Raw genomic sequence first — 24017 nt, forward strand, 5'->3', positions numbered from 1 at the left:
CCTGGACTGGGTGGGTCACAGACAGCTGATCAAAACCAAATGAATACTTAATGTTTATTGAGTTTGGCTTTTCTTTTATCTTGAAATAAACTTTTCTGTGCATGTTGCACAGGATAATATATAGATTTATATTTAAAAGATGATTATATACGTGTGTTTTCAACAGCCATTTTTGAAAAACTAACTTTGGTTGGTTGAATTCTGAAAAAAGTGGGTCGCGATTTAATGACCCTGGCAAAATATGGGTCCCGGGGTGAGACCAGTTGAGAACCCCTGTCCTAGACGACTTGCATGCATAAAATTAAGTATTTGTGAACTTTTTGAGAAATCTGGTGTCAAAATCATGCACAGATCACAAAATTTAGGGTATTTCACTTAACTTTGTAATAAAATTGTTTTTTTTTTCCATATGCCACTTAATATTTTATTATTATTATTATTATTTCTGGACCTGAGAATAAAAAGAAAATTGTTTTTTTTTTTATCATGATGTAGGAAGTTCCAGAGGATTCCACCTCCTATTTGATCCATAAATAATGACATTGCTTTGACCATCTTAGAGGAAGGAGGAGGATTGTACAATTAAGGACTGATGTCTGTCACTTATTGTTTGGATGTTGTCACTGCTTTGGATCATTAATATAATCTATATACGTGGAAGTGCAAACTCGTCACATGAATGTTAGTTTCACACCCCTGCGTTTTCACTAATCCTGTGAAAGTATTGGGTTTAATATCTATTGGGGTTTTGAGTTCTAAGAACAGAACTGTTGATTTTTATAGAGTGGTTGTACTTAGGTTGTAATAGAGTTATTAATGATACCATATCTTTCAAATACTGGACACATGGGTTTGTTTATTTATTTATTTATTTTTTAACTTTGCAACACACAAGATAATGATGAAGACAGTGTAAGAAACAACTTTTACAAATATTTACAAATCCTTCACTTTACAATAAAGTGTGTGAGGAAGACATAGTGAGAGAGATGAGGAAATAACTGGAAGGGGGAGGAGAAGAATAATTCATAATAATAAAAAACAGATAAAGATAAATACATGAACAGTGAAATGTTTACACACATAAATGTAATAAATGTAATAATATATATATCACTGGTGCTCAGAGAGACAGTATAATGTCCATAACAGAGTTTTATTTTCAATCTTTTAACTGGGACCAGATGCAGCTGAAGAGCCTCTTCTGCATCCACCTGATGGAGCGACGCATCCGACTCTTCTTCTTTTTAGGAGATTTATCGTCCATTACTGCTGACTCTCCAAGAGAACCATGACCCTCCACATCACAGCTGACGTGGGCCTCTGGGTCTTCAGGGGGACACGTGGAATCTGGAACTGAGCTGATGGCTTGAGAATCAGGAACGGAATCAGACATGACTTCCTCAGGTCCCTCAGAATCAGCAACAGGAGCTCCATCGGAAGACATCACAGATGCAGGTGAAAGATGAAGAGGCTGGAACACCTGTTCAGTCATGGATCCACCTGATTCTTCCTGTGGGTGGAGCTCTGAGTGCTGGCTGATCGCAGGAGGATCCAAGAGTACTTTTGGGTTTTCCTCTGGTTCCACCTTTTCATCAGCAGTCATTGGAGGTGTGGGTGTGGTAGACTGGCTCACGTCTTCACTGGGCCCAGCATCGGTGTCACTCTCAACACTGACATTAGCATCTGGTTTATGCTGAAACAATGCAGTGATTTGTTTGGCTGCAACTTGAGTGATGTGGCGCAGCAACTGGGGTGGAAATGTGTCCCACATGTCCTGAAGGTAGACTTCATCAACTGTCTCAATGATGGAAGCGATCAGCTCGTCCCTGGCTGAGCGTGACATGGTGATTTCCTGTAGAGTGGAGCCAAGGGAAGCTAGAACACTCTCCTCTACTGCTTTGGTCACACCCACTGCCACCTTGTCCAGCTCCTGGGAGGGCATGGTGAGGACTTGCCTTTGCTTAGGCACCCACAAGACCTGCACAACTTTTGGAACAACTTCCAAAACCACATCCCGTGGCTGTTGGAGACGTTCAGTGGAGGAGGCTTGTTGATGTCTCTCAGTGAGCGTCTCCCAAATCACCTGTGCCTTTTTGGTAATCTTTGGAAACCTGTGAAATGGAATCATAAAGTTGGTTTCAAAACAGCAGAAAAGCAGCACAACCACAAGTCTTTAAACTTTAACTTTGTACTATGAAGCTGGATAAGTATATATCTCTCCGTTAGCAGCGTTCACCTAAGACAGGTGATTTGATCCTGGCTATGTGCGCACTATCCACCAAGGGGTGGAGATTGCAGCATTAGACCAATATTAAAAAAATATATGAAGAATTAAAATCATAATTCAGACCAAAAACAACACTGTTGCTGCAGTAAAAGCAGTAAAGGTATAAATGCAGGAATTAATGACTGTTAATGCTTAAATTAGTGAGATTATACAATATTCATGCTGATCAGTTTCACTTAGGCACAGACTCTGTCTGGAGGGAATCCAGCTTCGTAGTACAGGCCCTAAATGTCTGTCAAATGTAACTCACCTAAATGAAGGAGGCAGGAGCTCTGGAGCGCTGAGTAGGCTCTGGGCATCTCTCTGAATGTCCCTCATCCTCAAACTGTTGTTCACAACCCTCGCCAAGCTTAGAAGCAGCTTAACCTCATGGTCGTCATCAAATTTTTCCAGCTGGAAGTCCAGGAGCTTCACGCTCGGGGTGTTTTTGCTCTTTTCATGGAGGTGTTGAGCCATGAGTTCTGGAGTAATGTCACACATTACTTGGTTCTGGTTTTGCAACCTCATGAGTTCAACCATAATTGCCACTTCATCTTTGTAAGTCAAAAGATTCCATATGTTCTTGAAAATCATCTCATAAACCGGAGTGTTGAACAACACTGAGATGGGACCATGGGTGCCTTCCAAAAAATGCTCCATTGAAACAAACTAAATACACAGACCAATTGTCAATCAAATAATAAGTGATAATAAAGTAACACAAGTACAGTTAAAGGCTGATAAGCTGCTGATCTGATAACACCAGTGGACACTGTGAACTATGAGAAGCTGAAAGATGAAAGCAAATGATGAAAGCAACCTTTGAAACTTCTGAGTGCAGGGGAGAACGCTTTCCTATTGGCTGCTACGTCGTCATGACAACGCAGCCCTGAGTTTTTGTTTACGTATTTACTAACTGTTTTCTGCACACCTGTAGATCATTCTGTCACAATGACTCTTATGTGTCCTATCAGTTGCCGTACTTGTTATCAGTGCGCATGCTCCACTTGTCTGTTTATCTTTCTCTTTTTAAAGTAGTTCCACGGATACAGCCACGTGTGAAATTGTGATTATTGTCATTAAACCAACTAAATATTTACCATGGACTCCTCACACATTTCTACAATAACAATGAAAAAAATAAGAAAGACTCCTTAAAACTACTACGGTCATGGCGCAGCCGTTGTTAGCGTTTGCCTGGTCAAATCAGCCACACGTTGTTTTCTAGTGCGTGAGTATACTAACACTTATGGTAATGATAATGAGACCACTCTGAAGAGCTGCTGGTAGAGACTGTGTTTCACAATCAGACCCATGAACATTACCATACTTTTACAGTAATAATTATTATTATCTTCAGTAATAAACTGAATATATCACTAAGGTTTGCGTCCAGATTTCAAAGTAAAGGACGACTTGAGAGAAAAAAAAAAGTTCCCATAAAGTAGTCCATGATTCATATACAAATTTAAGGATATTTCCCCCAACTTTGACGTAAAATAAAAAGATTATTTTCAATAAATAGTCCATGTTTCATATTTCGCTGAACTTAGTACTTCTTATACGACTTGCATGCACAATATTGAGTATTTTTACTGTGTACTTTTTGAGTAATCCTCTGTCACAATCATGTACTGATCACAAATTTAAAGATATTTTAACCAACTTGTGTAGATGCATTCTTTTAGCAAGGTAACACTCACAGCGTACCGTGACTTGTGCATTGGTGACACCTCCTGCCAAGTGTGTGTGTCTAGATTTAACATAGTCACTCTGTTAAACTGGTGATCTTCACCTAACAAAAGCTTAAGGGACTAATGAAATCATCCAGGCATGAAGGATATTGATTTGTGACACAGTTGTTAGTGACATAGTCAAAGGCCTCTATGGTCTCAGCAGAACATCTAACCATCAGTAAGACGGAGTTTGGCAAGCGAGGGCGAAACAAGGTGGTGTTGATCCCAGGGTCAGAGCAGAGAAACAAAGCTTGAGACAGGGTATTAAAGACCAAAAGGTGGGACTCAGGGTTTGTTTTTACCAGATCATTGCCAAGCACATTGTCTTCAATGTAACTTTCGTCCATCAGACACAGTCGTACCTTTGGTAACAGAGTAGCAATGGCTCCCTGTCAGTCCTGCAGCATGTGGTTTATCCACCTTAAAACACTTTGATAAACTGTGCTCTCCTGCATCGCGTTAAGCCTATCTTGAGTCAGGATATCAGCCAGCTCCTGCACCCTAAGCTGCAAGAATTCCTCACAGAGTGCAACCTCCTCAAAGTTCTGACAGATAAAGCGTAAGGCCTCATACAAGGCATATTATTGCATTGGTAACGTACATGATCTCCGTCTCTTGTCGGTCATTGTGATTTTCCGTGAGCTGGCTCCCAGTCAGCCTCAGAGGAGACTGTAAAGTTCTGCTGCTGGTTATAAATGTGTAAATGGGTTTGGTCCAGAATACATCAGTGAGATGTTAGTCAGGTATGAACCCAGCAGGTCTCTGAGATCTATGGACACAGGTCAGATAGTGGAGCCCAGAGCTCACAGTAACCATGGTGATGCTGCTTTTAGTTGTTATGCTGCAAAGAAGTGGAACAAACTGCAGCAGAGCTGAAGTCAGCATCACATGTGAACATTTTGAAATCAAAGTTAAAGGCTTTTCTTTTTATTCTTCTGTATAAAACGCACTGGTGTGTGTGTGTGTGTGTGTGTGTGTGTGTGTGTGTGTGTGTGTGTGTGTGTGTGTGTGTGTGTGTGTGTGTGTGTGTGTGTGTGTGTGTGTGTGTATGGTGTGTGTGTGTGTGTGTGTGTGTGTGTGTGCGTGTGCGTGTGTGTGTGTGTGTGGAATGCAGCTCGATGATTAGCATCCTTTGTGTCAGTCACTTCCTGTCATTGTTTAACAGGAAGCTCCATCAACTGCAACTTCCTCCTAACCTCTGCTCAAGTTCTACAAAACCATCACAACTATTCATTGATGAATGAATTGTTATTCATGTAATCATTCATTCATCCATTTATGGATATTCATTCATTAATATTATATTACTCTTCATGTTTCCGTAGATAATCTTATTGTGTTGTGTTTCCCAACCTTTTTATTTCACAAATTTCTGGCGACCCCAGAGACTTTCTTTCTCTAAAATTAGTTTTTATATTTATATTTGAGAAAGTGTAAGTATATATAGAGTATGTATAGCTGATGTTTTAGTTTGAAAAAGAATAATAATTATTTAAGCTCTTTCAGCTTATATATATATATATATATATATATATATATATATATATATATATATATATATATATATATATTTCTGTGATATTATTGTCACTTGTGTTTTATAAATGTTATGTTATTTTGTATGTATTCTACTTATATTACTGGTGTTTTTCTGTTTTTATTATTTTATAATATTTTTTTTTACTCTATTCTTTAAGGACTTAACAGGGAACTAATAAAAAATAAAATAATAAAAATAAATACATATTTTAAAAAAATATATAAAAATGTATTTTTAATGAGAAATTATTCATATTTTATTATTACTAGACATTTGAGGCGACCCCATTTTATTCCCAGGCGAACCAATATGGGGTCATGACCCCAAGATTGAAAAACACTGGGTTAGGGTTAGGCTGGTGGCTCCGCCTCCATTGTCATTCAATTCAATAAAAAAAAAAAAAACATTTTTAATGAAAAAAATTATTCAATCAAAAAGTAAAACATTTCAATCAAAGAAAAAAATGTCACTGAAAATATATATATTTTTAATCAGAGAACAAAAGTGTTCAAATGCAAATATTTGGCTCTCAAATATTTTTTTGCATTTGAACACTTTTTTTCTTTGATTGAAAATATAAATATTTAATTGAAAAGTTGTTTTTTTTTGTTTTTGTTTTTTTAATTATTGAATAATAAAGTCATAAATCTACCTCCTCTTCTGATGTGTTATTATTTTGTAGATTTATTTATTGTTGCTTTTTTTACTGTGTGTGTTTTCCTGTTGTTTATGTGTGTTGTTTACTATTTCAATGGTGTTTGTTATTTTATATTGTTTGTTTGCTTCTGTTAAGTCTGAACTCCTCAACGTTTCTTCTCTGCGCGCTTTTATTTTGAAGCAGGGCGGAAGCTGCACTGGGGCTGTTATTGTGTAGCTTTCCTTCCCACTGAAGTTCTTCCAGTTCTCCCAGTTAGTTTTCTCAGAGCTTTGGAGCTGGTCTGACTCAGAGGTGAGTGTCTGTCCAGTTTGACTCTGGTCTTTGGTTCAAACTCAGTTATAGTTAGTTAGTCCTGGTTAAACAGTTAGTTACTAGGATCATAATAATAATAATAATAATAATAATAATAATAATAATAATAATAATAATAATAATAATAATAATAATAATAATAATAATAATAATAATAATAATAATAATAATAATACAGAGTAGTAAGTATTAGTGCACAAAGTGACAGTATGCACAAGCTCAGATATTTTTATACTACATTTTATCTAAACTAGATTTATATTTGAGAAAGTGAAAATACAACTGTTTGAGATTGTGTGGTGTTTTAATTTGAAAAAGAATAATAATTACTTAAGTTCTTTGATTTTTCTGCCTCTTCCTGCTCTGTATATCTATTTTTGTGATATTATGTATTGTTTTTTTTTTTTTTTTTTGTTTTTTTACTGTGCAAAATAGACAAATGAAAATAAATAACTAAAATTAAAAATTTAATTAGTATTATTGTTTAATTTTACTATTGTTAGACATTTAAATGGAGACTCTGAGAACGTCTCCATGTGATATCTGTCAGTTTATTTAATTAACAGTCTTTTACTTAATTATTATGTATGTTATCTTTCTTTTTTCTTTCTTTTTTCTTGTTTAGTGTTTTTATATATATTTTATCTATTCTTTTCATTTTTGATATTTCTCAAGCCTCTGTGACGCAAGTAGTTTCCCCCTGGGATAAATAAACTATTTCTGATTCAATTATTATTATTATTATTATTATTATTATTATTATTATTATTATTATTATTATTATTATTATTATTATATTAACATGTTATATCAGCAAACAAACCAGTATCAGATTATAAAGGCCTGCGTCTAAAATCTCTGATGTAATCTATATTGTTTTTATTTATTTATCAATTGATTATAAAGGCTTATTTATTTTACTCAATGGTAGAATCTTCTGCTGTTTAAGGTTCTTCATATTTTTCATAGAATTATTCCTCAGTTGTGTACGGTGGATCAGTATATCCTGATATCGCTACGTTATCTCTCTGTCACAGAGCAGCTGTACTACGAAGCAGGATATAAATACGTTCATTTAAGACAGTGTCTGACCAATCACAATCACAGAGCAACGTACGTCACAATTGAGGAGTAGGGATACATCAAAGCAATTACTAGATGCCTCTGAGGAAGACTGACAGTTGGCAGTTGAAACATGTCAGGAGAAAGTTTGTCTGTATAAATGAAACTTTAACATAAAATTTCTAAAAAGAAGACACATTGAACTTGCTGGACCTATGACTGTAGATCTATCAGATATACATCTATACCTTTCCTAAAGAATGAGAGGACATCCAGTTTCGTAGTACTGGTCCCAAAACTCATAATAATGAAATAATTAATTAAAAACATTTGAATGATTTCAGAGTGATGTAGTTTAATGTCTTTGATTATTAGTGGGCTATGATAACCACTGTTATCACGGTTAAACTGGTTATAGGACATGAGTCGCACACTGGGAGCTCAGACTGGGTGAACTGGGAAGGATGGGAGCGTCTCTTCCTCTGTTTCCTCTTCTCACATCCTGCTCTGCCACAGCACAGCACTCTCTTACTGGGTTTACTGGTGTTCACTGGTTGGACTGTGGTTGATCAAAGCTTTGTGTTATTGTATTTGGTCATTGAAAATTGCCAAATACAATGTTCTCGTTGGAGTTCTTATTATTTTTATTCTTCCGCATCTCCTTTGTCGTAGAACTCTTCCTAGTCTATTAATGTAGCTCTAATGACACATCTCATATAGACAATGTCAAGGATGTGCAGTCGACCGTTTTTGGCACCAAATGTCAAGATTTCCATATCTCTGTGAATATTTATCATACAAGTTAAAAGCTCATCTCAAGTGGAGTATTTTATTGGACCGAAGCTGTACGACCTGCCAGTAAAACGATGAGTAGGGGTCAAAGTTCATGATCATTAGGGCTGCACAGCGCTGTTAGTAGAAGCCAGATGACATCAGAGAAGGACATGAAACGCTCATGAGCGCTGAAAATATTAAAATGAGCACCACATCCATGTGTGTTAGTGCAAATTTGAGTAGCTAACATTTTACAGTGCAGACATTATTGCTATTCGTGTTTTTTGTTCTTAGGGATACAAATATTGTCTGGGGAAATGATTTTAGATGCTGCTACTGTTAAAATGATGAAAAAATATAACCAGTATTGTTAACAGCAGTAATGTTATCGTGAAACTTGTGGGTTTTTTTCTTTTTCATTTTATAAAGTCAGATGTTATCTGTAGGTTTTATTTAACTGCCGTGTTTCTATTGAATCTTATTTTATCAGAAATAATATCTGACCCATGACTCAGACATTAAAAATGAGCACCACCAAGAAGGTTATTATGACATAAGAGCCTTATGTCATAACTGGGGGTGTACACAATGTTCAGAAGTGTGATGTGTTATCCTTAAGTGTACAATACAAATGTCTAAAGGACTGTATAGTGAAGTACATTAGGATACCAGACAGGTAGTGTTTGATCAAACAATAACGTTGTTAAAGCAGATTCCGTATAAATTATCCTGTGTTTAATAATTTTTACTTTTAAAATACTTTTTACTTTTAAAAGTACTTTTGAGTACATTCCAGAGCCTGTACTTTCTACTTTTACTTGTTTTTTTTACAGAGGTATTTTACTTCTATAGGAATCTGGGTAGTGAAAACATCTGCAGGTGTTTCATCAAACCCAGTTCAGGGTTATTTACAGGTTTAACCTGAGAGTCTGGCTCAGTTAATCCAGGATCTAACTGGAACGTCTGTTTCATCACAGAGAAAACGCTTCAGTTGCCATGGAAACACAGTCTGTTTAAGCAGCAGGCTTGGATTACCTGATGCAGCCAGACGCACTCACATGATACCACGTCATTTAACATAATACAATCCTAAATCAACAAAGATCTACAAACGGGAAAAGATTTGATATGTTTCAAAAGGAAATCAAACAGAATATGTGTTGGTTACAGACGTCAGACATGGAGGTAAAACAAGAAGAACCAGGAAACATTATTCAGCTCTTTATTTACATGTTAGCTTGGATTATTATCAGAACAAAAATAATCATTTAGATCTAATTTAACGTCCTCATAATTAAAATATCATGAAATGATAAAATGACAAAACAATAAAACTAAGAAAATCAAACTCTTCCCCAAACATTTTCAGTAAAGTCATGGAGCTTTTATTTTGAAGTAACCATTGTTTAGACTTCCTTCCTTCACCACATCCTGTCCATGTTGTCCTGCAGGAAGCAGTTTTCACACGCACGCACACACACACACACACACACTCACACTGGTCATTAGTTGAGACTCCCTAAGATGAGTTCTTGCCTGATCCCATTTTCTCTGTCAGTTTTCAGAGTTTCCATTATTTTGAAGAGTTTCCTTTATTTTGAAAGTCAGCAGTAGTTGTGTTTCCTGTGCTGCTTCATGGGTGTGCTCATGTCTGTCCCCTGATGGTTTTCTGTCTCCTATCAGTAGGTCTGTGATGGCCTTGTCCTGCTGGTCGTCATGGGAACACTGGATCAAAACACACCAGTGGAGACACTTTTAGCAGCGATTCACCTGGACAGGTGAGGCAAGGGGAGGGGCTTAACCAGCACTAACCACTGTCTACCTTTAGATCATCTTCAGGAAACATGTCTTTAGGTGGTCTTTATGTTTTCTATAGGCAGTCTTTAGGTGGTCTTTATGTTTTCTATAGACAGTCTTTATGTTTTTTATAGACAGTCTATAGGTGGTCTTTATGTTTTCTATAGACAGTCTTTAGGTGGTCTTTATGTTTTCTATAGGCAGTCTATAGGTGGTCTTTATGTTTTCTATAGGCAGTCTATAGGTGGTCTTTATGTTTTCTATAGACAGTCTATAGGTGGTCTTTATGTTTTCTATAGACAATCTTTAGGCGGTCTTTATGTTTTCTATAGACAGTCTATAGGTGGTCTTTATGTTTTCTATAGGCAGTCTTTAGGTGGTCTTTATGTTTTCTATAGACAGTCTATAGGTGGTCTTTATGTTTTCTATAGGCAGTCTTTAGGTGGTCTTTATGTTTTCTATAGACAGTCTATAGGTGGTCTTTATGTTTTCTATAGGCAGTCTTTAGGTGGTCTTTATGTTTTCTATAGGCAGTCTTTAGGCGGTCTTTATGTTTTCTATAGGCAGTCTTTAGGCGGTCTTTATGTTTTCTATAGGCAGTCTTTAGGCGGTCTTTATGTTTTCTATAGGCAGTCTTTAGGCGGTCTTTATGTCCTTTACTGGTGGTCATCATGGTAACCGTCTGTCCTCAGATATCTGGACACTTTTCGAGGGGCGGGACTTCTTCTTGCCAGTGATATCACTCACCTGGATCACGAGGCGTTGGTCAGTCTGGGATTAACTGCCACCGGGCACCGGAAGAGGATCCTACGATTGGTCAGTTTTCTGCAGAAGGCGGAGAGTTCCAAAGCCAATCAGAGAGCAGAACTCCCCTGTGACCGAGTTGCCTTCGAGGTGTTCAGGAACAGCTCGTCGCCAAATCTCAGCTCCATGATGAGCTCTAACGACATCACCGCGCCGCTAAAGCCGGTCCCCAAACCCAGAACTGTGTTCAACCGTCGACGGACCGTCCCAGTCCACTTCAGTCCTGGCCCGGCTCCACAGATAACATCCCAGGATTCCTCTGTGCTGGGGGGTCAAAGGTCAGAGGACACGTCCCCCTCTAAGGCTGCACCAGGACCAACCAGAACCGCTCGCAGCTTCTCGCTGTCCAACATCAGAAGGTCTGAACCTCCACTTCCTCCAAGGCTCTGCTCTCCATCATCGCTGACCGCTCCCCCTCCACCTTCACCTAACTCCTCCCACCAACACACAGACAGTTCAGAATCCTCATTGGTCAGAGCTGATGCTGTGGAGATGGTGCCCAATCAGATCTACTGGGGAACCTCCCAGAGTCTCTACAACCAAGAAGCCCCGCCCACTCCACCTCGAGGGTCCTTCACCAGGAATTATCAGAGGAACAGGTCAGTTCAAAACTTTCAGTGGGCGGAGTCCCACAACTGTCACTCATCTTTGTGCGTGTGTGTGTTTTAGTAACAGCACTTTGAGCAACACTTCTTCTGGATCAGCTCGTGGTGAGTTCAAGTCCTTTCAATTACAGTTTTACTCTTAGATATTTCCTAAACACAAACCAAGCGCTCTGATAGGTCAGAAGGATCTCCAACCTCTGGTATGGAGTTCCTTCCCAAACATGTGGGACTGATTGCTACGAGCTAAGCTAACCCAAACATGTGAGACTGATTGCTAGGTGCTAAGCTAACCCAAACATGTGGGACGGAATGCTACGAGCAAAGCTAGCCCAAACAAATGGGGCTGATTGCAACATGCTAAGCTAACCTAAATATATTAAATTGATCGCTACTTTCTAAGCTAACCCAAACATGTGGGATTGATTGCTACATGCTAACCCAAATGTGTGGGACTAATCGCTACGTGCTAAGCTAACCCAAATATATGGGACTGATCGCTACATGCTAAGCAAATCTTAAACATGTGGGACTGATTGCTACGTGCTAAGCTAATCCTAAACATGTGGGACTGATAGCTGCATGCTAAGCTAACTCTAAACATGTGCAACTGATCGCTACGTGCTAAGCTAACCCAAATATGTGGGACTGATTGCTTGGTGCTAAGCTAATCCTAACATGTGGGATTGATTGCAACATGCTAAGCTAACCCAAACATGTGGGACTGATTGCTACATGCCAAGCAAAATTATTTATTAGTTTCTTCCGGAAATGTCAATCATCTCGTTGTTGTTGTTCTTGTGTTCAGAGTCTACAGACGATCCCGAGGACGATGTCAGTCCATACTGTGAGAGTGTCTTTCACACCAGACTACAGCCAATCAGCAGTGAGGTGAGGTGGGACATCAGCTGATGATGTCATCGCTCAGAGCCGCTGTTCACCGCCTTGTTTGTTTGTTTGTTTGTCCTGCAGAGCGACAGAATACGATTGGATGGAGGAGAGTGGAGCAGCGTGGAGAACACAGAGTAAAACATAAACAAATACACAATAATGTCAACATATTATTCAACTCTACAAAATAAATAACACACTGAGTATAACCACAGACACACTGCGGGACATTGAGTCTGAGACACTCATTATTTCACTCTGTGCTCAGGAGTCCCACCCAGTCCACAACAGGTCTGTGGACCACAACAGACCATCATCACCATCACTGCAGCGAAGACGAGCCCAGCATCTCTCCGTACGCCAGCTACACCTCAGAGCAAGCTCCTCCCCTCCTCAGCGGCTGGATGGACAAGCTGTCCCCCCAGGGGTGTGTTTGATTTTTACAGCTGTCCTACCCCCACCCAGGGTGCGTTTGATTTTTACAGCTCTGTGTGTTTTTTAGGAATTATGTTTTCCAGAAACGATTTGTGAAGTTCGACGGTAAAAATCTGATGTACTTTGGAGCAGAAAAGGTAAGAAAGTGCGAAACAAACACACTGACACGCAACCTGTCTCTCACCTGTCTGTCTCTCATCTGTCTGTCTCTCACCTGTCTGTCTCTCACCTGTCTGTCTCTCAGGATGTTTATCCTAAAGGAGTAATCCCATTGGCTGCCATCCAGATGGCTCGTTTGTCGAAAGACAACAAGTTTGAAATTGTGACAAGCCGACGCATTTTTGTGTTCAGGACGGACAACAAAGGTACACACACACACACACACACACACACACACTAGTGATGGGCAGATGAGATCTTGTGAAATGTTGGGACAAATTACCCAAAACTGTATTGATACTGTATTGATACTGTATCACTGCGGCTCAACACTGACACCTGCTGGATATTTAACACGTCATCACAGGCAATCTACTTCATTTGGCTTTTTAAAAAATAAATAAATAAAAAAATTCTACGACACATTTTTATTCAAAAACAAGGTGTTCCAACTTCTGTTGACATTTTCTAAACCGTTCTGGCGACACATACAGTGTGTTTGTTAATAATAACACTACTTGTTTATCCAAGGCCTGCTTTGTGGAAGCTTGATGGTTGAAAACTAAAAAATGAAAAATAATATGCATTGATTATGAATAAAGCCACTATAAAGAAGGTACAGCATGTCTGTATATGTGTGCTTGTTTGTGACCTGAGGCTCTTCAGGATGATGACGTGCATGTTAATGCCTCAGCATCAAGGGTGTTTTTACTAATATATGACAGTTCTAAATAACAAATGTGGAATTTAACCTGCCAAACATAAGTGATTAATTTAAACTAAGCGTTGTTATGAAATAGATTTGAATTCTGAGTGATCAAGCTGAAACTGAGATGAATTTCAAACAAGGAAATTAGGACTAATATCTTATTTACTGATATAAGGTCAAAATGGTCCCAAACCCTGTTGATGGGTGGTAGATGTTTGTGTAAATTTGTTATTTTAACAGTTAATGCCTCTTTTAGTCCTGTCTTTTAATATATGTTGTGTTTTATTTATTTATTTATTGTTTTTTTTAATCCTGTAGCACTTTGAGATTTGGTATCAAAGGTAAAGTGCATTACAAATAAAATGTATTATTATTATTATTATTATTATTAAACCATCAGGTCCTGAAACACAGGCCGCATTTTGTTCCAGCAGTATGAGAGAGACAAAAATGTCACGGAATACATTTTTTAAAGCACCTTTTGCTAACTAATATCAATATGGACCAATAATATCACATGAACACAAACAACCAACTAATGTAAATGTTTAATAAAAGAATGATGAGTCAGCGTTAAAGAAGCACAGACAATCACCAGTTACGGAGCATCCGTCTCTCTCTCTCTCTGAGTGACAGTTGTTAAAACTATTTCAGCACCAAGGACAGCGCAAAATCACAGCTAATTTAGCCACAAAGATCACCAAAATTTCAGAACACAAAAACCCACAAATACTAAATATTTACAATCTTTTAACACCAATAAAGGTGCGTTCACACTAAACGCAACTTCAAGTGACGCGACTTGCGTGATTTTATAGTTTAACTTTTCAAACAACAACTCTATCACTGTCTATAGAGCAGAGGCAGCTGCCCCTCCCCCGCTGCAGCGAGAGGGCTGTACACTTCCTCAACTTACTGGCACAAAATTAAAGCGGTTAACTTCTTGAATAAGCCTATAGTCAGAGTGAACTAATCTTTTAGTAACTTTAAAGTTTCGTTTAAACCGTAAAAGCGCTGTAAATGTTTTGCTCCAATTTTGTGTGAAAATGAAATTTCCAGTGATTTCAACTCATGAAAGACACAGCTGTCCAAATTTAATCAAAACACCTAAAAGCAAATAAGATACTGAATCCAATCAAAGAAGTGCCGGTCAAATTCTGGGAGGTGCTGGATCTTGCTCTGGTCCAAATTAAGCTCTGGTCGACGGGCAAAACAGAGGCTGTGTCGGTCACGTGACTTTTTCTAAAAGCGATAAATGCACCAACACAGGGTTTTGCACGATGAGGTCGACGCATGTGGCGATGTATCGGTGTTGCCGAATCCATCACTAACACACACACACACGTAGTCTTGTGTGGGTACTGATGTTGTTGCCGTGGCGACGTCCCTCCCTGTCTCCAGCTGTGAGGCGTCAGTGGGTGTCGGTCCTCCAGGACCACGTCAGAGAGCAGCTGGTATTTGGACGCAGACGTCTGGGTCCAGGTTCTCACTGTCAGAGACACGGAGTCCTGGAGCTGAAGGGACACAAGTCTAAAGTATATGTCTCCATCAACACCGACCAGATCTGGATCTACAAGAGTCAGCAGGTAAGCACAGGTGGGCAGGGACAGCTGAGGGTGCGTCTTTCCTCCGGGCCTCACTCTGTGTGTCCCTGCAGAGCTTCCGTAGTGGCATCGGGATGACGGTGATTGAAGCTCGAGGGTCGACCATCAGAGACGGGAAACATCGCAGCTTTGAACTAATCACCCCATACAAGATCTTCAGGTGAATCTGACATCAAAGCATGAGAACCTTGTGAACACTTCAGGTGTAATAGTAATAGGCTAGGCCTAATGGTTTCCATGGTAATGTCAGCTGAACTAACTGTGGCTTCTCCGTCAGCTTCACGGCCGAGTCGGAGCAAGAGAAACGTCATTGGACTGAAGCTCTGCAGGAATCCATCGCTGAGACGCTCTCTGACTACGAGGTGGCCGAGAAGATCTGGTCCAACCGATCCAACCGGGCCTGTGCCGACTGCAGGGCCGCCAACCCAGATTGGGCCTCCATCAACCTGTGTGTGGTGATCTGCAAGAACTGTGCAGGGCAGCACAGAGGTTTAGGAACCATGGTATCCAAAGTCCAGAGTCTTAAACTGGACACCAGTGTTTGGAGCAACGAGATAGTTCAGGTGAGCTAGTTAGCTAATGCTAACGTGCTGTTAATGCTTATGCTCTGCTAATAGTAAATGGACTTGATTTCACCCATTCACTTTCACCACTGGGAACAACTTGGGTTCAGTGTTTTGCCCAAGGACACTTTGTCACATTGACAAGTATAGACTGGGATCTAACCCCAACCTCTGGATCAGAAGAAGACCCCTCTACCACCTGAGCCACAATCACTAATGCTCACACCCTGCTAATACTGATGCCCCGCTAATGCTGAAATCCTGCTTATGCTGATACCCTGCTAATGCTCACATCCTGCCAATGCTCACGCCCTGCTAACGCTGACACCTTGCTAATGCTAATATCTTGCTAATGTTCATGTCCTGTTTATGCTGACAGCTTGCTAATGCTAATGCTCACATCCAGCAAATGCCCAGGCCTGCTAATGCTGACTCCTTTTAAATACTAATGCTCAGATCTTGTTAATGTTCATGCCTGCTAATGCTGACACCTTGCTAATGCCAATGCTAACATCCCGCTAATGCTGACACCTTATTAATTACTAATGCTCAAGCCCGGCTGATGCTTATGCCCTGATAATACAAATGCTCTCATCTTGCTAATGCTCACATCCTGTTAATGCTAATGCTCACATTCCGCTAATGCTGACACCTTGCTAATGTGTGTGTGTGTGTGTGTGTGTGTGTGTGTGTGTGTGTGTGTGTGTGTGTGTGTGTGTGTGTGTGTGTGTGTGTGTGTGTGTTTGTGTGCGTGTGTGTGTGTGTGTGTGTGTGTGTGTGTGTGTGTGTGTGTGTGTGTGTCTGTGTGTGTGTGTTCATCAGCTCTTCATCATGCTGGGTAACGACCGTGCTAATGACTTCTGGGCAGCTCGTCTGCCTACGTCTGAGGAGCTGGACTGTGACGCCTCACCAGAGCAGAGACGAGAGTTCATCACCCAAAAGTACCAGCAGGGTCTGTATCGGTACCCTCACCCAGCATTCAGCACCCAAGAGCAGCTGCTGAAGGTCAGCTTTCCCTCATTAAAGTCCCTTCTCCACAGCCCAGATGTTTCTGGTGTTAGAGCAGATAAGGCTGGTTAAACTAAACTAGTTTCTGTTAATCTCTACAGGTCCTGTGCTCGGCCGTCTCTGAGCAAACTCTTCTAAAAACTGTGACACACATTTTTATGGAAGCAGATTCAGCTCGTCTACCACAGTTTGACCCATTGGACTTATCAGGTAACAGTGACTTAAACCATAACTAACCTCTAATTAGGAAGCACTAACATTATAATAACTAAGGAACTTTTAACCAACATGTTTCTGATGTTACATTTAGTTACTGGACAATTTACCTCATGAACTTAAACGTCACATGTTTAAAACAGACACAAAGTAGAACCTTTAACTGATATTTGTCTGTCTGTGAAATTTTAGATCCTGGTGTGTATGATGAGATCTTCCAGTCGGTCCTTCATTCTGGTTTCCTGTTTAAGTCCAGCTCCACTCACCGAGGGACTCTGAGCAGGAAGAGCCGAGAAGGTAAAAGAACCACAGCAACTGTCTATTGGAAAAGAGGGTGAAATGGAATTTTAAAAACCACAGAAATTGGTTAGAAGTTGCAAATCAGAGTGGCCAAAAACAGACAAAGAAAGTGGTAAAAAGGGTTCAGAGTAGAAAAAAGTAGGAACAATTAGTTTAAACTGGCAATTAATGGGTGTGAGAAATCGTGAATGTGGTTAAATTGGCAAAAATAACCATGAAACATGGTGAAAAAAAGGTTAAAAAGGACAAAAATCTGTCTACATATGAGACATTAGGTGGACAAAGTGGCGGGAAGGGTTTATAAGTGCCGAAAATGTCTTAAAAGTGGAATAATAATTTGATGGAGAAGCGGCAGAAATGGGAGTGATGTAGCAAAAATACATTTAAAGGAGCAAAGATATGGCAAGAAAAAGGGATGACAATAGGTAAAAATGTGGCAAGTTTGGTGTAGTTGCAGAAAAATGGTAAAAATGAGGAAAAATGGGCTCAAATTGTTCAAAAAAGCTTCTTGAAGGCATTTAGTGACCCCCTCCCAGTGTCTCACAATCCCAAATGGGGTCCCAATCCCAAGGTTGAGATTGAGAAACCAACTAAAGCTCCACTGTTATATATGATGTTTACATTGATTCGCTTTTAAGTGAATCTATGTTCTCTTGTTGTTGTTCTCTTTCCTGGTCTCAAATGGTCCCTGGTGTGTTTGATGTGAACCGATCTAGACTATCAGAGGTTCTGGTGCTCGGTGGACCGCTCTCTGCTGCTGTACGAGTCAGAGTGTTCGTCTGAGCCCAGCCTGCAGATCAACCTGTCAGAGGTGGTTTGTTTGGGTGTGAGCCGGCCCGAGGCCAGCGGTAGCAGCATCTCTAACCACGGCGCGGTGGACAGGTCAGACCATGCCCACACTCACCCATCAAGGCGTGGGGGCGTGGCTCATGTGGGCTTCATCTGCCACAGGTTTTGTTACACCTTCGAGTTGTATCTGACATCAGCCAAGGTTCATCACTTTGGAGTGGAAACAGCCGACGCTCTACAGAGCTGGACCAAAGCCATCGGGAAGGTTAGGAAACATCTGTAAACTCTGTAATGTCTATAACATCTGTAAACTCTGTAACATCTGTAACTTCTATAACATCTGTAAACTCTGTAACATCTGTAAACTCTGTAACGTCTATAACATCTGTAAACTCTGTAACATCTGTAAACTCTGTAACGTCTATAACATCTGTAACATCTGTAAACTCTGTAACATTTGTAACGTCTACAACATCCATAATATCTGTAACGTCTAACATCTGTTACGTCTGCAACACCCATAACATCTATAACTCTGAGAACATCCGTAACCTCTACAAAAATCCATAACATCTGTAAAGTCTGCAAAATCTGTACCACCTGTATCATCCATAAAATCTGTAACATCTGAAAAACCCAGAACATCTGTTACGTCTGCAACACCCGTAACACCTGTAGCATCTATAATGCCTGTAACCTCTGTAAAATCCAAAACATTTGTAAAGTTTATAACATCTGTAATGTCTGTAAAGTCTGTAACATCTATAAAACCTATGAAGTCTATAACATGTATAATATCTGTAACATCTGTAAAACCCAGAACATCTGTTACGTCTGCAACACCTGTTACATCCGTAAGCTCTGCAACATCCATAACATCTGTAAAGTCTGTAACATATGTAAAGCAAACACCTGTAACATCTATAATGCCTGTAACATTTTGTAAACGTCTGTAACCTCTAAAACATCTGTAAAGCGTGCATCCCAGTATGTCTGTTATGAATCTGAAGCTCTCGGTCCTCAGTGAAGCAGAATCACATTGGAATTGTTGAAAGTTCAGTAGAAGAACGAGTAACAGCGATGGAGGTCTTTGTAAAGCTGTTGGGAGTTATAATGGTTCCTAGTGGTGAGCTGGTTCCTCCCTCTGGTCACACCATGCAGTACAGTGCCCTCCAGGAAGCAGATGTGGACATTATAGAGTCACAGACAAGGCTTTGCTGTGTTTGAAGCTTCAGACTGGATTCTGGACACTGAACTGGTTTGTCCTGGTTTTTCAGGCTGTGACTCCGCTCAGCTGCCACTGTCTGCTGACTCGGGAGTTCGAACGGGTTGGACGTCTCCGGTACCGAGCCATGTTGGACCCTCAGCGGTGGAAGGAGGCGTACTTTGTCCTTCAGAAGTCCAACCTCTTTGTGTGTCCTCAGAGCGACGGAGCAGCAGAAGACATCATCAATCTGAAGCGCCTCCAGGAGCTGAGTCAGTAATACCTGCTTAGACCACTATGGTCTACAAAGGTCTAAGAAGGTGCTTGTTTTATTTTGAAGGTGTCTCCTCAGAGAATGAGGACCATGAGAAGAAGGACACCCTGGTGCTGGTGGAGAAAGGAAGGTGAGACTAGTCTCAATCACAGATTTTATTTCCTGTTTTAATTTTTTACATTAATTATTCATTCTAATGGTTTTACTTTGAAATTACACTGCCAGCTCTTCCTGTCATTATTCATTTTATTTTGTCGTCCTACTAATGGTGACCTTCACTTTTTCTGATGAACACGAGTCACTTTGACCAAAGCTTTCAGCTTTTTCTGTACGTTCTAGGTTTGTTTGATTGTTTCCTATTTGACGTTGTTTCCCGTTTGAAGTTGTTTCCTATTTGATGTTGTTTCCTGTTTGATTGAGTGCTGTTTGATGTTTTCTATTCAATGTTGTTTCTTGTGCAAAGTTGTTTCCTGTCTGAAGTTGTTTCCTATTCAATGTGGTTTAATGTTTGACTTTGTTTTCTGTTTGATGTTGTTTCCTGTTCAAAGTTGTTTCCTGTTTGAGGAATGTTCCTGTTGATCCATAGGACTCTCCATCTTCAAGGTGTGAGTCGGACAGATTTTTCTCTGTGGTTGTCTGACATCCAGCGAGCGGCCGGTGGTAAAGGAAACTCTCTGAGAGAACAACAGCTGAGCAGGAACGACATTCCCATCATCGTGGACAGCTGCATCGCCTTCATCACTCAGTATGGTGAGTGCCAGGGTCTTCCTCTCCATGAGGGTCAGTTGGAGAACCTCAAAGAACGTCAGAGCAGAGAGCCGTTCTCTCTGCCCTGAGGTTCCAAAGGTTGTTCCTGTCCATCTTTATCCTTCTTCTCATGGTTATCGTTGTCCTGAAGGTTCTCATCAGTCTAGGATTGTGGTTCTCTGCAGGTCTTGGTCATGAAGGGATCTACCGAAAGAATGGAGCCAAATCCAGAATAAAGCTTCTGATGGAAGAGTTTCGGAAAGACGCCCGAAATGTCAAACTGCGAATTGGAGACCACTTCATCGAAGATGTGACGGATGTGTTGAAAAGGTTTTTCAGAGAGATTGAAGACCCCGTTTTCATGGCCGATCTTCATCCGCTGTGGCAGGAAGCAGCCAGTGAGTCCACTTCAGTCCAGATCACACCATAGTCTGCGGAACACAAACACAGGTCCTGGTCCTCATGGTACTGAGGTTGTGGATGGCCCTGAAAGTATACTGGAGGATTTAGAATTTGATACTGAAATTTATGGGGAGCCAGTGGAGCTGTTGAAGGACAGGGGGCGATGTGGTGAGAGGAGGGGGTTCTGGTGATGATAGTGGGTGCAGAGTTCTGGATCAGTTGGAGTTCTTAGAGGTATTTGTGAGGGACACCGAAAAGGAGTGATTTGCAAAAATTGAACCTAGAAGTGAAAAAGCTATGAACCAACATCCAACTTTATGCTGATGACACCGTGATTTATTCTGCAAAATCTAATATCTCTGATATTAATCACTCTATTCAGCATGACTTCAATGCAGTTCAATCCTGGCTACAATCTAATAAACTATTACTCAATAACTCTAAATAAAATTTTATGTTGTTCCAGAAGCGGGTTCACCCAGTCTCAGCCAATGAGATTAAACTTACTTTTTCTGATTTGTCACCAGTCCCAGTTGTTGATCAGTTCAAATATCTTGGTTTATGGCTAGACTCCTCACTGTCATTTAAAACTCATATACAAACTATTACAAACAAAATTTATTATCACTTAAAATTGCTTTATCAATCAGTTAATTTTTTTAGTTACTCAGTTAGAAAAAGGATAATTTTACAATTGATTCTTCCCATTATTGATTACAGTGATATTATTTATCAAAACACCACTGCCATGATTCTCCAACCACTTAATGCCACTGACAATAGTCTGTGTAGATTTATCCTCCGCTGTCCCTTCAGAACTCACCACTGACAAATGTATGAACATTTGTCATGATTCTCTCTGGCATCTAGACGACAGCTTCACTGGCTATTATTTATATTTAAATGTATTAATTTAAGTTTTCCTGATTATTTAAAACAATATATAATTCCTTTCAGATCGTCATACAGTTTGCGTCATGCTGATCAACCATATCTTGTAGTCCCTAGAGTCAAAAAAGTAGTCGGTAAATTTTCATTCAAATATAAACCTCCATTTGACTGGAACATTCTCCCATTATCGATCCGCTCTCTAACCAATGTCTATGTTTAAAATGCTCTTATCCTCCATCTCCAGAATATCTGTCAGTGTTTTTGATTATAGGCTATGTAACCTAAACCTTTTTTATTCATTTAATCTAATGAAAGTTTTTACTATCATTAGATAGCTACTATTAATGATCACTATTATTACTTATTTATTTTTGTATAAAATATTTACTGTTTTGATCAACTGTTAAATGTATACTGTGTGTGTGTGGGTGTGTATGTGTGTGTCTATCTATATTTTGTTGTATTTATTATTTTTGAAATATTGAATTCTTGTATTGTCTGCTCTGCTGTATCTGTCATTTTATGTAAGTTGAGGACCCCCTCGAAAACGAGATGTTCCATCTCAAGGGGCATATCCTCCAATAAATAAATTAGAAATTTGAACCAGGATGGCAGTGGCGTGGGGAGTGAGAGAGGAGCGGAGATGGTTGATGTTACATTGATGAATGAACGCAGTGAAATGATAGGAAGCTGTAGAGGATGACACTCAGTCTCTTGACCTGAGGGGAGGGGGACACGGGGGAGCTGTCAATGGTGAGGGCGAAATAGTCAGCTTTGGAGAGGATGGAATTGGTGCCAATGAGGAGAAGTTCTGTCTTATTGCAATTAAGTTGAAGGAAGCAATGGAATTGAATGGCAAATTTCCAGAAGATATTGCCAAGTGGAAGGAGATAGATGATAAAGAAAGGGGGGTCCAGGACAGAACCCTGGGGAACACCAAAAGTGATGGGGGAGGGCTTTGAAGTAAAGGTTTTGAATTGGAGGAACTGAGAGGTAGGAGTGGAACCAGTGGAGGGGGGTGTGAGTGATGCCATTGGAGGAGAGTCTATTGAGGAGGATGGGGTGAGAAATGGTGTTGAAGGCCAAACTCAGATCAAGGAGGATGAGGATGGAGATTAAACGGGAGTCTTATGCCATGAGGTGATTTTAAGGAGTGCAGTTTCAGGACTGTGGCGGAGATGAAAGCTGGATATTAATTTTCCGTAGATGCTGTTTTGGGTGTGGTGGGAATGTTCAAAGCAGTCCAACAAATAAAGTGTTGGATGTAACAAGCAGCAGTTCCAGCTGTTAGGATGGAACATCTGGGCCTTACTCTGACTTTTCTCTCATGTTCTTCAGGAATCCCTGACAAACGGCATCGGTTGGATCGCTACAAAGAAATAATCCGCAGTCTTCCTCGAGTCAACCGCATGACTCTGGCTGCTCTCATCAGTCACCTGTACAGGTGAGCTGTGTTTGTCACTGTGTGTCTGTTTGTGTGTGTGCGGGTGTGTATTAGTGTATTTATGCACTGTGTGTGTGTTTCCGTCAGGGTGCAGAAATGTTCAGATTTAAACCAAATGTGCACGAAGAACCTGTCGCTGCTGTTCGCTCCCAGTCTGTTCCAGACCGACGGAAAAGGAGAGGCGGAGGTGAAGATCACGGAGGACCTGATCGACAACTACATCCACGTGTTTGACGTGAGTCGTACGCACGCGCGTGCACACACACACACCAACACAGTTACCTACATCTGATGCTGTTTCAGATTGACGAGGAGCATCAAGGTCAGATTGAACTGGAAATCAGTCTCATCACGTCCTGGAAGGATACACAGGTACACACACACACGCACTCTCTCACACACGTACAGATACACACACGTAACTCTGTGTCCAGCTGTCTCAGGCTGGCGATCTGATTATTGAGGTTTACCTGGAGATGAAGATCCCTGACTGCTGCGTTACACTCAAAGTAAGTCGGACTCTAATCGCAGTTATCACTGATTGTATTTGATGGTTTTGATGTTTGTTGATGGTAGTTGATGGTAATTGGTGTTACTGATGGAAGTTGATGGTTCTGATGGTGGTAATGTGATAGTAGTTGATGGTTCTTATGGTTGTTGATGGTTTGTTGATGGCACTTTGATAGTTTTTTGATGGTTTTGATGGTTCGTTGATGGCTCTGATAGTCCGTTGATGGTCATTTGTGGTTCTGATGGTAGTTGATGCTTTGCTGATGATTTGTTGATGGTTCTGATGGTTTGTTGATCGTAATTGATGATAATTGGTG

General features: G+C 40.2%; 1 protein-coding gene across 1 annotated transcript in view; it reads left to right on the forward strand.

The window, feature by feature from the left end:
* Positions 1 to 6439: 6439 nt before the first annotated feature.
* Positions 6440 to 24017, forward strand: part of arap3 (ArfGAP with RhoGAP domain, ankyrin repeat and PH domain 3) — a 21783-nt gene continuing 4205 nt past the window's right edge. The window contains exons 1-25 of the mRNA XM_028460206.1: positions 6440 to 6494; positions 10035 to 10129; positions 10841 to 11551; positions 11622 to 11662; positions 12363 to 12445; positions 12527 to 12579; positions 12714 to 12872; positions 12948 to 13017; positions 13125 to 13245; positions 15150 to 15334; positions 15406 to 15512; positions 15630 to 15915; positions 16738 to 16920; positions 17025 to 17133; positions 17332 to 17436; positions 18156 to 18321; positions 18391 to 18493; positions 19506 to 19704; positions 19773 to 19836; positions 20293 to 20456; positions 20639 to 20851; positions 23085 to 23190; positions 23278 to 23425; positions 23494 to 23562; positions 23625 to 23699. Of these exons, the coding sequence (XP_028316007.1) occupies positions 10068 to 10129; positions 10841 to 11551; positions 11622 to 11662; positions 12363 to 12445; positions 12527 to 12579; positions 12714 to 12872; positions 12948 to 13017; positions 13125 to 13245; positions 15150 to 15334; positions 15406 to 15512; positions 15630 to 15915; positions 16738 to 16920; positions 17025 to 17133; positions 17332 to 17436; positions 18156 to 18321; positions 18391 to 18493; positions 19506 to 19704; positions 19773 to 19836; positions 20293 to 20456; positions 20639 to 20851; positions 23085 to 23190; positions 23278 to 23425; positions 23494 to 23562; positions 23625 to 23699 (3582 nt within the window). The 5' untranslated portion in view covers positions 6440 to 6494; positions 10035 to 10067. The remainder of the gene's footprint in view (positions 6495 to 10034; positions 10130 to 10840; positions 11552 to 11621; positions 11663 to 12362; positions 12446 to 12526; positions 12580 to 12713; positions 12873 to 12947; positions 13018 to 13124; positions 13246 to 15149; positions 15335 to 15405; positions 15513 to 15629; positions 15916 to 16737; positions 16921 to 17024; positions 17134 to 17331; positions 17437 to 18155; positions 18322 to 18390; positions 18494 to 19505; positions 19705 to 19772; positions 19837 to 20292; positions 20457 to 20638; positions 20852 to 23084; positions 23191 to 23277; positions 23426 to 23493; positions 23563 to 23624; positions 23700 to 24017) is intronic.

The sequence above is a fragment of the Gouania willdenowi genome, chromosome 10 (genome assembly GCF_900634775.1).
Source record: "Gouania willdenowi chromosome 10, fGouWil2.1, whole genome shotgun sequence".
Taxonomy (NCBI): domain Eukaryota; kingdom Metazoa; phylum Chordata; class Actinopteri; order Blenniiformes; family Gobiesocidae; genus Gouania; species Gouania willdenowi.